At 41.0% G+C, this 14,491-nt stretch overlaps 3 protein-coding genes across 7 annotated transcripts; 2 read left to right on the top strand and 1 right to left on the bottom strand.

The window, feature by feature from the left end:
• Positions 1-2,502: 2,502 nt before the first annotated feature.
• On the top strand, positions 2,503-6,237 carry ttll9 (tubulin tyrosine ligase-like family, member 9). Of its 2 annotated transcripts, none has more exons than XM_085781627.1 (14): positions 2,503-2,648; positions 2,873-2,919; positions 3,000-3,092; positions 3,186-3,264; positions 3,425-3,610; positions 3,706-3,774; positions 3,872-3,962; positions 4,076-4,116; positions 4,200-4,287; positions 4,558-4,616; positions 4,736-4,932; positions 5,355-5,468; positions 5,796-5,920; positions 6,099-6,237. In XM_085781627.1, exons 1-14 carry the CDS (start codon positions 2,619-2,621, stop codon positions 6,167-6,169), a joined length of 1,290 nt encoding a protein of 429 aa, XP_085637753.1. In that variant the 5' UTR covers positions 2,503-2,618; the 3' UTR covers positions 6,170-6,237. The 2 variants fall into 2 exon arrangements, with proteins under 2 accessions (XP_085637753.1, XP_085637752.1); XM_085781626.1 differs by having other exon boundaries at positions 3,186-3,297.
• Positions 6,238-6,457: 220 nt separating this feature from the next.
• fam217ba (family with sequence similarity 217 member Ba) lies at positions 6,458-10,253 on the bottom strand. The gene is made up of 4 exons (XM_085781625.1): positions 9,714-10,253; positions 9,502-9,601; positions 9,336-9,400; positions 6,458-9,234 (listed from the first exon to the last, which is right to left on the bottom strand). The coding sequence occupies exons 1-4, from the start codon at positions 9,818-9,820 to the stop codon at positions 7,827-7,829; spliced, it is 1,680 nt and encodes a 559-aa protein (XP_085637751.1). The 5' UTR covers positions 9,821-10,253; the 3' UTR covers positions 6,458-7,826.
• Positions 10,254-10,466: 213 nt separating this feature from the next.
• Positions 10,467-12,588, top strand: ppp1r3da (protein phosphatase 1, regulatory subunit 3Da). Of its 4 annotated transcripts, none has more exons than XM_085781630.1 (2): positions 10,467-10,654; positions 11,078-12,588. In XM_085781630.1, exon 2 carries the CDS (start codon positions 11,098-11,100, stop codon positions 12,019-12,021), a length of 924 nt encoding a protein of 307 aa, XP_085637756.1. In that variant the 5' UTR covers positions 10,467-10,654; positions 11,078-11,097; the 3' UTR covers positions 12,022-12,588. The 4 variants fall into 4 exon arrangements, with proteins under 4 accessions (XP_085637756.1, XP_085637758.1, XP_085637757.1 ...); XM_085781632.1 differs by having other exon boundaries at positions 10,606-10,746; positions 11,078-12,578; XM_085781631.1 differs by having other exon boundaries at positions 10,621-10,754; positions 11,078-12,245.
• Positions 12,589-14,491: the final 1,903 nt, after the last annotated feature.

The raw sequence follows: 14,491 nt of genomic DNA, 5'->3' as shown, positions 1-14,491 counted from the left end.
AACAGTAAATGTATATAAGGTATTGTGGTGGAGATGTAAATGGAAATGTCTGGCAAAGGGCCAACTCTGACTAAAGACATGACGACTTCCTTTCGGGCGTAATAATGTGACCATTTACTCTGAAAATAAGGGTGTTCATGGTGGGCTGAAAAGTCCTTCCTGTGCTGCTTCATCACTTTCCGTATAATATTACTTTTTCACTCGGTGGGTTTGAGCAAATTATGGTCTCAGGTCCATTCATCTATTTGAATGAGTGGTCCTCTGCAGTAAAGAAAAAATAAATAAGAGGACTACTTATTTTCTTGTCTGAGGCTTGCCCAAGTATATGATGTTGATGACATTTGAAAGAAATCTGATGTCATTTTACAGCCAGCTGTTTTGGATATGAAATATGATATGAACACTGCCACATTTCACTAGATTTTCTTGTCTGTTATTAATCTCTCCTATTGTTTGAAATAATATGAAAAATCCTAAGCACCAAGAAAAAACAAGTTCTTTTAACCACATGTCATGTTTTGTAATAGATTCAATTTCCAGTAATTACCAAATAAAGCACTTTATTTAATAGTTTATCTGGATGGTAGGAGATTTTGAGACTGGCTTTTGGGGCGACAGTTTTGCAACTTTAACCAAAACGTTGCCCAAGACTCCAGAACCTTTTGTACAATTAAATGCAGTGCAAATGATTAAGTCCATCACTCTGGGTTTTTTTTTTTAACTGCAAAACTTATTAAACCTTTCCCCATCCACAATTTTTGTTCAATTGACACCAAATTTGCTACACTGCATCTTCAGATTGTCCTGCACAAAAATACCACCCAGCTTTTTGATATTTGAAAAACTAAGCTTATCTCTCTCTCTCTCTCTCTCTCTACGACTGGTTGACAGCTAGCTAGCTCGGGTCTCTCTCTCTCTCTCTCTCTCTACGACTGGTTGACAGCTAGCTCTCTCTCTCTCTCTCTCTCTACGACTGGTTGACAGCTAGCTAGCTCGGGGAGTCTCTCTCTCTCTCTCTCTCTCTCTACGGCCTGTAGCAGTGTTGAAAAGATGTCAGAGTTTTGTAATAAAGTGTTAAAGAAAGCTGAATCCGTTCTGTCTGACAGCATCCATTCGCTACATCCATTCAGACCACACCACCAGCCAAAACCAACAGATAGAAGGCAGTCTTTCATATCCTCAGCCGATTCACTGCTTAACTTGTTGAAAGAGACCTATCAGTTTGACCACCCAGCCACTGCTTTTCATTTTAGTAGTAGCCTAGGCCTACCTTTTGTTATCATATTTCATCATTTTATTTTCGTCTTATTTTATATAGGCTAATGTTGTGTTTTATAGCTGCGCAACCACTTGCTCCTCTGGGGACAAATTAAGTTCTGCTTGACATGACTTGACTTGTCGTGAGGGATGATCTCTCTCTCCACTCCAGACTGTTTTCTTCCATAATCTTGTTGTCATGGTAAATCACTGCAATCATCACTGGGCCATTTGTCCCTCAGGCATGTCTTGTCATGTAAGACCATACAGAAAGTTCAACTACAACATGGAATTAGTGTTGTAGAAATGTGTTATTGTTTATCATCAGATAATAATAATATTACAAATATTCTAATGATTGTACAAATTTGTTCATTTAGATGTGTCAGAATATTGCATTCATTATGTGAAATAAAAATTCAAGTTGGCAATGAACTTTATATTTTCCAATTTGGCATATCCTTTAACTTGAGTTACGCAGGCTGGATCACCCATACAGGCTTAGGCCTATTGGCCTAACAGTATGATGTCGGCATGTAGGCTATGTGTATGACGTATGTGTATGATGACATTGTAGGCTGTTTAATGAAATGAAACAATGAATATCAATCAAGGCAAAGACAATTTGCTGCAAGTAAAGCAACATCTTTCTACTCAAGGTTTTGGCACCACCAAGTGGTGATTTGATTCTAGATTTGAAGCTTGGCAAGCCAGCAAAGTCATGAAAAAAAATCTAAAATGGCTACATTAATATTTGTGTGACAGCTTAGATTTTGGGTGATGTATTTTCCCACAAAAATCCCCTTCTATCTATCTATCTATCTATCTATCTATCTATCTATCTATCTATCTATCTATCTATCTATCTATCTATCTATCTATCTATCTATCTATCTATACACAACAAGTGGTCCATATCAACAACAACAACAACAGACATGTTAAAACAGATTTAAGGAGAGAGAGAAAAAGACACCTGAAAGAGTTGGCTCGCACTGTGCCACCTGGGCACCTGAAGCAACAACCTATCTATCTATCTATCTATCTATCTATCTATCTATCTATCTATCTATCTATCTATCTATCTATCTATCTATCTATCTATCTATCTATCTATCTATCTATCTATCTATCTATCTATCTATCTGTCTCACATTAGCAGAAGATAAAGGACAGTAGGCTGTCAGTTCTTCCGGTCGCCAAGGCCTCTGTTACCATGGCAACGGCTGTTGTCTAACTACTACGCCGGGGGTGTTGTTGTAGTCTCGTCCTGGTTTAGCTGTGCTACTACTAGCTCCATACTTTTACTCGGACATATTTTATCTTAATACAGCCGTAGTAACAGTTTGAACAGTGTGTTCATGTTGTGTTCATCCATGTCAAAGTATAAGGTAAAGAGGAAACGCTGCATGTACTTTTTTTTTTTTTTTGTATGTACATTTTGTTTGTTTGTAGGCTTTCTGTTGATGTGACGTAGACGTGGAAGTTACTAACATTGGTTAACTAGCTAGAGTTTCTAACTTAGCTAGAGCAGCTAACTGAGAATGTGTGACAAAATGCAAGAAATATCAGATGATTGTTATTAAAATCTTGGTTTACTACTGGTTTACTGCAGACTTCTGGATACAAAGGGCCACATGACTCTGGCAAAAAGGAGGAGCGGTCAGTGTCGTTTTAAGTTGAGTGTAAATAGAAACACCAAAGCATTGATGACATTGATTACTTTTGTAATGTCTCCTCAGGGAGGGAAGAAGCTGCGTGCGTTACAAATGTGGCCCACTCAACACCATACAGGATGTTCTGCGCCTAAGACCAGGCTGGGTCGAAGTGAAAGAGTGAGTATAGGGTTGTTAGATTTTTATCGAACCAGTAGGCTATTTTTATTTTATGTATTGCCTTGCATTTGTTATCTATTGTGTTTCTCACAGTGAGGGAGAATGGGATTTCAACTGGTGTGATGTAGGCTGGCTGAGGGAGAATTTTGATCATTCCTACATGGAGGAACATGTAAGGATAAACCACTTTCGCAACCATTATGAGGTGAGCTGATATCAATCTAGTATTCTACAAGACTATAAATTGTATAATTTAGAAGTGACAAAGCATATATAATTCAGCATATCTGGTCATTTATGTGCTGTTTTTTTTTCTTTGTTTTCTGTTACAGCTGAGTCGCAAAAACCTCATGGTGAAAAATCTCAAAAGATACAGGAAAAATCTGGAGAGGGACATTGGACAAATGGAGGCCTCCAAATGTGACTTTTTCCCCTGCACATTTGCATTGCCAAGCGAGTATCATCTCTTTGTAGAGGAGTTCAAAAGAAGCCCTGGCAGCACCTGGATTATGAAGCCGGTTAGCTAAAGTACAATACAGATGTCATACTTTCTAAACAATAATGATTATTAGGGTTCTAACCCCAAATTAAATTAATTGGTATGTTTTTCAAGGTAGCAAAATCTCAAGGGAAAGGCATTTTCCTGTTCAGGAAACTGAAAGACATCATGGATTGGAAGAAGGTAATGTGTACTAAATCAGTAATGTGTGATTTGATCAAGAAATTGAGTGCTCACACGTCACACACACAAATTCAGATTGACAATAGTGCTCCCTCAGGATGGCACCCGCTCAGAGGAACAGAAGGATACAGCTCAGGTGGAAAACTATGTGGCACAACGGTACATTGAGAACCCCTACCTGATTAATGGTAATAAATTAAGTGAATAATACATTATATTAAAAATTACATTCTGGACAATCATCAAATGTTACAACAAATAATTTTACAATCAGTTCTTTTTGTGTTTTCTATCTTCACAGGCAGGAAATTTGATCTGAGGGTCTATGTGCTGGTTGCATCAGTATGTGCTACACATTGTGAATCACAATATTCTATGCAGAATGTGATTTTTTTGCACTTACAAATATGTGCTCGTTGTTTCAGTATGTTCCCTTGAAGGCCTGGCTGTATCGAGAAGGCTTTGCCCGCTTCTCAAGCACCCGCTTCTCCCTCAGTAGTATTGATGACAAGTGTATCCTTTCTTTGGTGTCATGACAATTTGCATCTGAATGTTCTTACACTTATGCGATAATTTGAGTCTGAGGTTTTGGTACCAACAATTCCCTTAACAAGTTGAGCCTTTGTCTAATGAAATATTCAAGCAAAGTCAGTTTTAAATAGCCTGGTTTGACCTAATTTCTGAGGCTGTTGTTCCTAATTTTGTCGCTTTCATCCACATCCCTGTGGAAGGCATCATTACATCATTAAAGATCCCCAAATTCTTCTTAGTGCTTCTATGCAGATATGCATCTTACTAATGTGGCTGTTCAGAAAACCGCACCTGACTATGACCCTGAAAAGGTGTGTAATTCAAGAACCTCAAAGAATTGGTCAAAGATTGTGTTAGATTTCTGTAAGTTTTACAGAAACGTCTCATTTTTAACCAATTCTATCTCTTTTTTTTGCTGCATTGTCTATAGGGGTGTAAGTGGCAGATTCAACACCTTCGCAGATACCTGACTGCAAAACATGGTACAGAGGTGGTAGAAACCCTGTTTAAAGAGATGGATAACATATTTGTCCGCAGTCTACTGAGTGTACAAAAGGTCATCATTAATGACAAACACTGCTTTGAGCTCTACGGATACGACATTCTACTGGATCAGAACCTTAAGCCGTGAGTGCTCACGCATACAGTGTACACAGGTCAACACAGGGCATCAAATGATACACATTTTCACTTGCAAACACACACTACTGAGGCATGCATGCTCACAAATTTGCAGAGAGAAACACATGCACAGACAAGCAAACCCTGCAAACATTACGTGACTTGCCATCAAGGATGCTTCAAAACAAAGCTGTAAATCTGCCAGAAACCTGTGTATGAAAACTGACAGGTGTGCAGTAATCCAGCTGTAAATTAACACCCTCTAATGACAGTTTTCCTCTCCATTACAAATATTCCAACATCCATTCAATTTGCATGTGCCACACATACAGATATCAGCTTTTGCTCTTCTCATCAATCGGCCTAAGGCCAGCTCAAAAGGCTATGTAAATGTTTGGTGAATGTCATCACCTCCCATCTTTTTGCAGGTGGTTAATTGAGGTGAATGCCTCTCCGTCACACACGCCCAGTAGTCAAGAGGATTATGAGATGAAGTGCAGACTGCTGGAAGACACTTTGAATGTTGTTGATATGGAGGGAAGGTAAAAGCCTCTTTCTCATCAAGTGTTTAACATTGCAGTAAATGAGGCGTGAGGGCTTATTTCTCTATTTAATAAAAGGGATGGCATTCTTTATTAATATTCACCAATATATCACAATTTCAAAGCATAGTCTTTGCAGGTTTGTGGCATATTTGAGAATGAGAACAAAGAAAATTGAAAGAGACATATTTTAGAAACTCTACATATATAACAATACCAAGAATATATAAATTTCCTCTGATGCTCAGCAACAAAATGATGAGTTCTTGTTGTCACTTTCTGCCACCCTGCTGCTGTGTTCTAATAAACTGTGGGTTTCCTCATTAGGCTGACGGGCAAGGAGAAAAGAGTGGGTGGCTACGATCTCATGTGGAGCGATGGCCCTGTCTATGAAGAGGATGTAAATCTAGAAACATTTGGTAGTTCATGTTTCACTGCCAACACACATCTAGGTAATCAAACTGGGAAAACGTTTTGGAGGCAACGCCACATTTGAGACAAAAAAGTGTATGCTAAGTTCGGACAAATGTGATTAAGCATAGGTCTAACTAATACTACTCTATTTGATCATGTGGATATATGGAAAAAGCCTGTATTACTAAATGAAAATATATACTTTTTTTTTTCCAGGGGGTGTGAATGACAGAGATAAGCAGCTTCGCCGACTATTAAAACCATTTACAGGCCAGAAGAAGATGTAACAATGTTTTTTTTCTCCTGTGATAATTCAACCTTGATTAAAAACTGAAAAGGCTGAGTCATGAAAACCACATTTCAAGTTCAAACATTAAATAGCAGAGTTCTTCAAAGAGAAGTAGAGTTTTATCTATCTGTTCTGCTGGTGGTGAATGCAATAATTTGCATGATTTAATAACCATAGGTATAGCTATTTGTGTTGGGGATTTAAGCAGTGTTAGTATAGTAATGAAGCGAGGTGGGAATTCTGTCCATTGTTTTATAGTGTGCTTAAGAATGACCCACAGATACTGTCACTTGTGTGCAAAACATTTATTTCTATGCCTTACAAATACTTGCATTCAACATTGAGAAAATACATACCACAATCTTTCTGCGTGCCTGTCAACATAGTGTACACATAAATAATAACATCGCCACTCTGGCCCCTTATCTATGGCTTTGATACTTTACATGAATATTAAGTAAAGAGGTGCAATCTGAATACATATCAGGTCATTTACAACGATGAAGTGTTCTCATGAATCATTTGCACATGGTATATCACAAGAAACACATAAGACACTAATGTAAACACAGTGTTCTGTAGGCTTCAAATGTTGTTAAAGCCTGACAGATATATGATGTGCTGAAATTTCACAGAATCCTCAGAATGACCAATGGTACAGCATTAGTCGACTTTAAGTTACATTCAGCTCTTTTACTCAGTGTTTTCTTCTTGTGCATGATAATGTAAACATAAAAAAGACAATGATGAATACATGTCAACCACAACACTTTTCATAAATATAACTATGGTATATAAAATTTGGAAAAATATGCATTTACATTCGTAGCAAACATTACACCATCTTCAATGATACAAAGAGCTCAGCTCTAGGCAAAATACAGTTTATTATCTTAGACTAAGCTGTTCATACATGAAAAGCCCTTGTAACCAAAAATGTAAAACCCATTGCACAAATAGATCTGAAACATATTACATTACTCAGCACACCAGCACTCACTGTACCTCCTTCTTTTCAGCCAAAAAATGTTGTAACTTAACATGTCTTAAAACATGAGCACCAAAGAATAGATGAAAAGCAACATCAAGTAAAGTAACTGCTTGAAAACAAATACATTCCTACATCAAAAAGTCCACTAGTAACGGCTACAGTTGTATTCAATGACTCAAATGTAATGATCTGTGTTTAACTTCACTATGGATTAGTTATGCTGAAAGCTGTCTAACAGTACAGTGGATGCTTATTTTCTGCCTACTTCAACATTAGTAGCACACTAAGAGATGCAGTGTTGCAGTGCATCAGAGTTCAGTCTACATAAAAGCTGTGTTTTTAGAGTTCTAGTTGTGTTACGGTTCATAGCGAGCCTCTGTTATAACACAGTCTGACTAATTACTGTACATTCTAAATGAAATGCAATGTGTATAAATCACTTCTATTAAGAGTCATACATGTTGTTTTTTTAATCTCTATTCTACTTGCTCGATTTCTGAATGTTTTGACCTTTTAAAGGCTGGACACCACTGACTGATTTAGACTGCTGTACAACAGTTAGGACAGGTTAGTATTACACAGATTACACAGAAAGCAAGCATAGGTTCAAGCCCCTATACCAAGTAACCACTCAGTAAAGTGCTAAATTGAAGCTCTGTATGGGTTACTTTGCAACAAAGTGCACATTTTTTGTTTTGCCATTCTGCTTACTACTAAGTGGTGCTTTGGAGAGGGCCTGCGGCTCTTTTGCAGCTCTTTTCATGGCAGTTTTAGAGGCCTGCCCTCCTGCCTCTGTCCTCTGCCAGTCCTTCTCTACTCTCTTGGAGGTGATGACCTCTCTCTTACTTGCAAAGACGCGTTTCTCTGCACCAGCTGCTTTCATGCCACCTGACTCTGTCTCAGAGTTAGCTCTCACGCGAGTTTTCCTCACCTGACCTTTGCAGTTTGGGTTAGATTCCTGGGGTTGTTTTCGGGCATTGCCTGCAGCCTGCATGTGCCTGATATGACTCCTTCCAGCTGATGGGCTAACTGGGGTCTGGGCACCTCCTCCACCTCCTCCTCCTCCTGGGCTCCTTCCTTCTGTGGAGGGTGCTCGGGTCTCGCTGCTGCTCCGCTTCGCTGGTGCCCCAGGTCTGGCTCTTCGCTCAAGTAATGGACTGAGCCGTGAGTGGCGCTGGTAGGCATAGGCAGAGCAGCTTCCATTGCACATAGGGTAGCGAATGTGACAGTGCGGGCAAACTGGGTAGCGGGAGAGGTGGTGCTGAGTGGAGGCAGGCGATGGGGGGTTGTTGACAGGTGCAAATGGGAAGGCTCGCTGGCTGTGGCGCAGCCCTTTGGGTGAGTTGAGTCGGGACGGTGGAGCGGTGTGAGGCCGCGGTGGGTGAGCTGTGGTAGCTGAGGGGAAGCCCTGTGGCCTTGGACGAGTCCCAGGTGGACGGCTGCTCTCTGCTTGCACTGTTTGGATCTGGAGCCATTCCAGCTGCAGCAGCCTCTCAAGGTACTTCTCTAAAGGCCCTACAGGCTTGGGCCGGGGGGCACCACGGCCCTCTGTATGAAGAAACACTGCCAGCTGTCTCAGGCTCCAGCTGTTGAAGGGAGGAGGCAGAAAGTCTTGATAACTGTAGGCGGGTTTCTCGCTCTCGTCTTCATCGCCCAGATTGCCACGGGGTCCCGGGAAGTCGGGGGGGAAATCATTACTGTTGATGACCTCGGCGCGGAGGTTGAGGTGAGGAGGGGTGCAGGGCGTACAGGGGGAGGGCAGCACAGGCAGCCTCTCAGAGTCGGACAGATCGCTGGCACTATCGGTGTCATCATCCTTCTGGTAGTGCTGCTGTAGTGCCTCCGGTGTGGGGGCCGGGGAGTGCGTAAGGGGGTGCGATGGCATGTGTCGTAGCCCTGATATTGGGGAGAGAGGCAGGGAGAGGGCTCGTCGGTTTTTCCCCATCCCCCCACGGTTGGGCTGAAGCTCGTTACTGCACTGAGGCATTCGCTGATTTTCTCTCTTTTCCTCCTTCCTCTGCACAGATGAGTGTTTGCGGAGTTGAGGTCTCAAATCCCCTTCTTCTTCGGGGCTGTGAAGAGACAGACACGTGTAAGGAAAGCTGTTGGGGATTTAGGGATTTACTGTACTGGAAGCAAAGCATTCACAGACAATGTGCACCAGTGGACCTACCTGGAGAGTTTGCTTGTGTTCCTTGCTGTGCCAGACTTGACCCTACCACCTTTGGACTGTGCACCCTGTAGATAAATGCAGAAATGGTTTGATTATTATTTTTTTAATGATAGCCTAATAATATCTCACTGAAGCTTCACATGACCTACTACTATCATTCACCCACCGTCAGCACTGTTGACACTGTGTCATTATCCTGACCTGACCCTGGTGGGGAATTTTTCACTTGCCCCACTGCTTTCTTCATCTTGTTGCCCTTCTTTGAACTGTGGAAACATGATAGCGATTTGTCAGGCACCTCTCCAACGTCTTGACTGAAACAACATACGACAACTTTTATTTGACCTTAAATGTATTCGCTGTAAAATCCGACAATACCTGGTTACTGGTCCGCTGTTTTCAGTATTTTTTACCCGAATCTTCTCTTTGGAGACGACGCGTTTCAGTGTCGTGGATGCAGTGCGCTCCTGCATGATGGGCCCCATGTTGCAGGTCGCCAGGGAGTCCTATGTTGTTTTGAGTCCAGCACAATGAAACGATACGGTAGCTAAAGAACCCAACCGACATCTCGGATCAGATACCCTATTCTGAGAATGAGGTTAAAAACACCCATTTTCTCAAAAGTACTGCAATGCATCATGCGCAGATGTCGACAATCAGTTCTTCTCTGCAGGTTAAACTCGTCCTTGTGCTTGTCGTCGACCCGCCTCCCTGTGCGAATATTTAACTGAGCGATTATTTTAATGTAACGCTGAAAGCAGACGTATCTGTTTTTCGTCTGTCATCTTTCTCGCCATTAAATATGCAAGACAGTCAGACACCGCATACGCTTTGTTTGGCTCGCCGTCCCAGTCAGATTGGTTTGTTTACCTGCTGCTCTGACTGGTTCGCAGCTTGCGTCGAAGTCTCGGAGTGAGCATCAGAGGTGCATCATGGGACATGGAGTACAGGCGTTTGAGTCGCTGTTTTCAAATGTCAAGTAATAACGCTCCCCGGTGAGTCCACCTGCTCTCTTCAAACAACAGTTACAACTGGGAGAAAGATCAAATTCGTGTTTGATGAAAGAAACTGAATATACCGCACACAACAGCAATGGTTAACGTTATATTACTCCATCTCCCATACGGCGTCAGTGGTCTAGTAGTCTGTTTGCAGCTTCCTCGTTGCTGCGCGCCTGCTAGCAGATCTCCACCAAGAGCCCTCAACAAACCTGTACGTGTTGGACAGTTATCGAGTTGGCTGCCGATTACAGATCTTATGATGCGACTGCAGCCAGAAGCGGAGACTCCATGACGGGACGGACGCACGGAAACGCGCAGGTCTAATAAATACGCAATAAATACACTTTAAATGGAGGCTCGACCAGGCTACATCCCTCAGCTTAGTCGTAACTAGCGCTTTACATCCTAATGTGGTGAGGTAAAGTCAGTCTATATCTATTGAAGCATATTTCAGTGTGATCTTAAAACTATTCAGAGGGAGAGTGTGTGAGAATAAACTGCATGCAGTCAGGTCCGACACGTACTCATAGAGTACACGCCCACTTTTTCCTGCAGTGAATGTTTTTGCCTCGTGAAGAATTGCAGCACCGAAGTTGCCTTTCTTTTGGATTTGCAGCACAAATTGCAAGTACAGGTTAAAAAAAATTGTTCACCAGATGTGGGAGATTATGATTTTGACTGGAGTGCACTTTGGTGGTAAGGCAACTGACATTAAAATATGCTTCATAACTTTCTTTACAGGCAAGAAGAACAGTTTCAACATGGATAGAGGGTGGTTTATTGGATATGAAAAGATTTCTCCCTCAAAATCTGAGCAGCAGATGCCCAGCTCCTGTAGCCGCGTCTCGAGGCCCTGCATGACTATCAACTTGACTGAAATGCTTCAAGCTGACAAACATGCTGCAGTGAAGAAGCCAGTTCCAATCCGCCCCCCAAGCTCCAGGGTCTCTCCACTAAGAAACAAAGATTTCCACCGGAGTCCCTCCTGTGAACCCACACCTAAGCCAATCATCAGACAACGGTCACACTCCCTACCATCTACCACACAAAAGAAGAAACAATGTAGAAGTGTTGGCGTGCGGTTCGTTGATGCTTTGGGCCTTGACCTGGAAGACGTCAAGCATTTCAAAGCTGGAGAGGATCCCTTAGTGCCACACCATGTTACCTTTAGATTGTTGATGGGTGCAGAGTTGGCAGATGGAAGGCATCTGGAGATTTCCTTGCCATATATGAAGCCATTTTTTCCCCAACAACCCGGTGACCAGCCAGGTTTCCTGCACCGTCTTTATGAGCAGAAAGTGTGTCTGGAGAGAGTTTTGTGTTTTGAACTGGGTGTTATTGGAATTACCCAGGTTGTCAATTTGGACTTTGAGAAAGATGTCACTGTCCGCTATTCATTTACAGAGTGGAAGAGCTGCACAGAAACTAAGGCCTCATGGGTGTCCACCATCACGAAGAGCTGGGATGGAGGAGAGGGTCAACTCAGTTGTGATACATTTCGTTTCCATCTGCCTGTTCCTCCATTCCTGCGGCCAGGAGCAGTGTTGGAGTTTGCCATTCAGTATAAAGTCTGTGGGGCTGAATACTGGGACAACAACAATGGCAAGAATTACAAGTTAGTTTGCCATAATTACAAGCTCACTGTGCCCAAAGAATGTGAAGATAGTATGGTGCACTTCATTTAGGATGCTGATGAAGAAGGAAAGCAATAAGAAGCACTTTATGGCTGTTGTCAGCAAGGCCTATAACAAAATGTGTAACTGCATTGTCACAATTTTATGTAATTATGTTAAACTAATGCTAACAGAGGATTTCTTAAAATCATGTTAGATTCAGTGTTAACTAAGGCTGAGCTAAGTTAACACTAGTGTTCTTATCCTTGATGTTCACTTTAGTGCCACAGTTTTACTTATGCAACTTATTTTTTTAAAATGCACTATATTTACTTTTCCTATCTTTATAGATTTTTAAAAAGCACTTAATGTGGGAGCACCCAATGAAGGTGATACCCACTGAGTGTTATGTAGATTATCTAGCACCTCAGTTTTTTTCCAGCTGTGTAATTCACATAGAAAATAGTTTTATATGCAGGAATTTGATCTACTGATGATTTTTTGCTTTATAGCCTACCCAGAGTTTATTTTTTTGAGTCAAATGGCCAAACCATGGAATAGATATAAATTGAATCACCAAATCACTAAAGAATGAGCTGCTTATTTTGTTAAACAATAAAGCACTATTGTAAATAATGTTCAACTTGTATCGTATTATCATTATTTGTACTAGGCTAGTTGTAGTTTTTGCAAGTAGAAGCCCCACCTCTTTTGCCTATTCTCTATCTTCTGAGGCTTTCTACCAGTGTTCTGTCTTTATGCAAAACTATCCTTAGCCTACTGACAGCATGATAGTGTATTGTATTCTATTTCTTCAGTTCAGTTGTAATAAACCACTGGAGGCTTTACCAGGCAATGTGTACGAGGGGTGGTATGAGTACCTAGCCCATACAAGTTTTACTGTGGAGCACTGTGTCAAACACAACAGTCAAGGTAAAGTTTAAAAGGAGAGAAAAAAAAGTTAAAACTCTCTTGCCTCTCCCCAATAAGTGCACCTGTGTTCGTGCTGCTCTTGTTGCCCACCGCTGCCCTTTGGCACCAGCAGGAAGGCCACACACCCCACACAGAATCACCTCCATTCTCCCCAGGTAGCTAAGTGCCTCTAATTCTCAATCATGCACACTTACTGTACACACCTACGGGAAAAGATGGGAGGCGCACATACACACATACCTGTGCATTCAGCAGGAAATCACCACTATATTTACCCTGTGGTCACACTTTGACAAGAGCATCATATTACATTCATATTATCATTACATGTACAGTAGGTAAGTCCAACTAAACAGAGGCAGGCAGACATTTGTGTAATTGCAGGGAGGACAAGAAACACAGAGGTGGTGAGGATTTTCTTTATAATTTGTAACAGAACCATGTCAGAATTTTACCAGTTCATTTAAGCAGTAAAGCTTACTTTTCTTTTCTTTTCTTTTTTTTTTTTTTTTATCAAATAGGTTCACTAAAATATAAAAATAACACCCTTTGATTTTTGTACCATGACTTCATGGGTTTCTGTTTAGCCTACTTGGTCAGATTGTAGTCTACTTTTTTTAGCCACATGTTCCTTTTTTCTTAAAACAAGAGTGAGCATGAAAATTAGATGGACATGAATAGTTAACTGTGATTAAATAGGTTCAAACACCAAGGCAGGATAGCCCACCCTTTTCAGAAGAAGACTGATTATGGTGACTACTTTGGTAGCTACAACCAGAGAATTTCTGATGCGTAGACTCTGGTAGGCATAGACTGTAAAAAGAGGTACAACCTGGTCTACAGTATTACTACAGTATTACATAGTACTAGTACCTTGCTGTTTGAAGTACTTAAAGCGCTGCAGGTCGTATCTCAGCATCTTGTTGATCTGGTCTTTTTTTTTATTTTATTTTATTTATTTTTTTTAACAACTTTATTATTGCTTTACAAAATACATAAACAATGCATAAAACCATATGAGCATCATATTAATAACACTTGGATAACTAAATGTCCCTTGAATTATCATAAAAACATACATCAACATGGAAATAATGGGTAGGCTTGATTTGTGCAAATGTATAAAATGAAATCAACTATCAATAGATAAAAAGAAATTGACGCCGTTAAAATTGATTTGACAGCCTATAATTACAAGTTATATGTCCAACATTTAATGTAAAAGGGGAGCACAGAGGGGGATGGCATTTTTTCAGGGGGATGATTTTGATTGTTTTTATTTCAGGGGGGATGACACCCCCTCATCTCTTTCAACTCGACTACACAAAAAATGGGTTTTACTTTGGCAAATTTACACTTGTGGATACAACGCATAGACGGTAAAAAGAGGTACAACCTGGTCTACAGTATTACTACAGCTGGAGCGTCACTCTTTATAATAGTAACAGGACATTTTGAAGTACTTGAAATCACAGCAGATATTATCTAAAATGAATCTGGTCTACAGTATTACTAGGGACTGTACGACGTGGTACGTAACGTGAGGTTGCGTCATTGACTGTATACGTGATGCCTGCGTGATGAACGTAACGACTTTCGCGCGGGAAAA

This window comes from Trachurus japonicus, chromosome 7 (genome assembly GCF_045865225.1).
Source record: "Trachurus japonicus isolate A0001 chromosome 7, Traja_1.0".
Taxonomy (NCBI): domain Eukaryota; kingdom Metazoa; phylum Chordata; class Actinopteri; order Carangiformes; family Carangidae; genus Trachurus; species Trachurus japonicus.
Note: the sequence above shows the minus strand (reverse complement) of the source record. Positions and strands in the feature narration are given on the sequence as shown.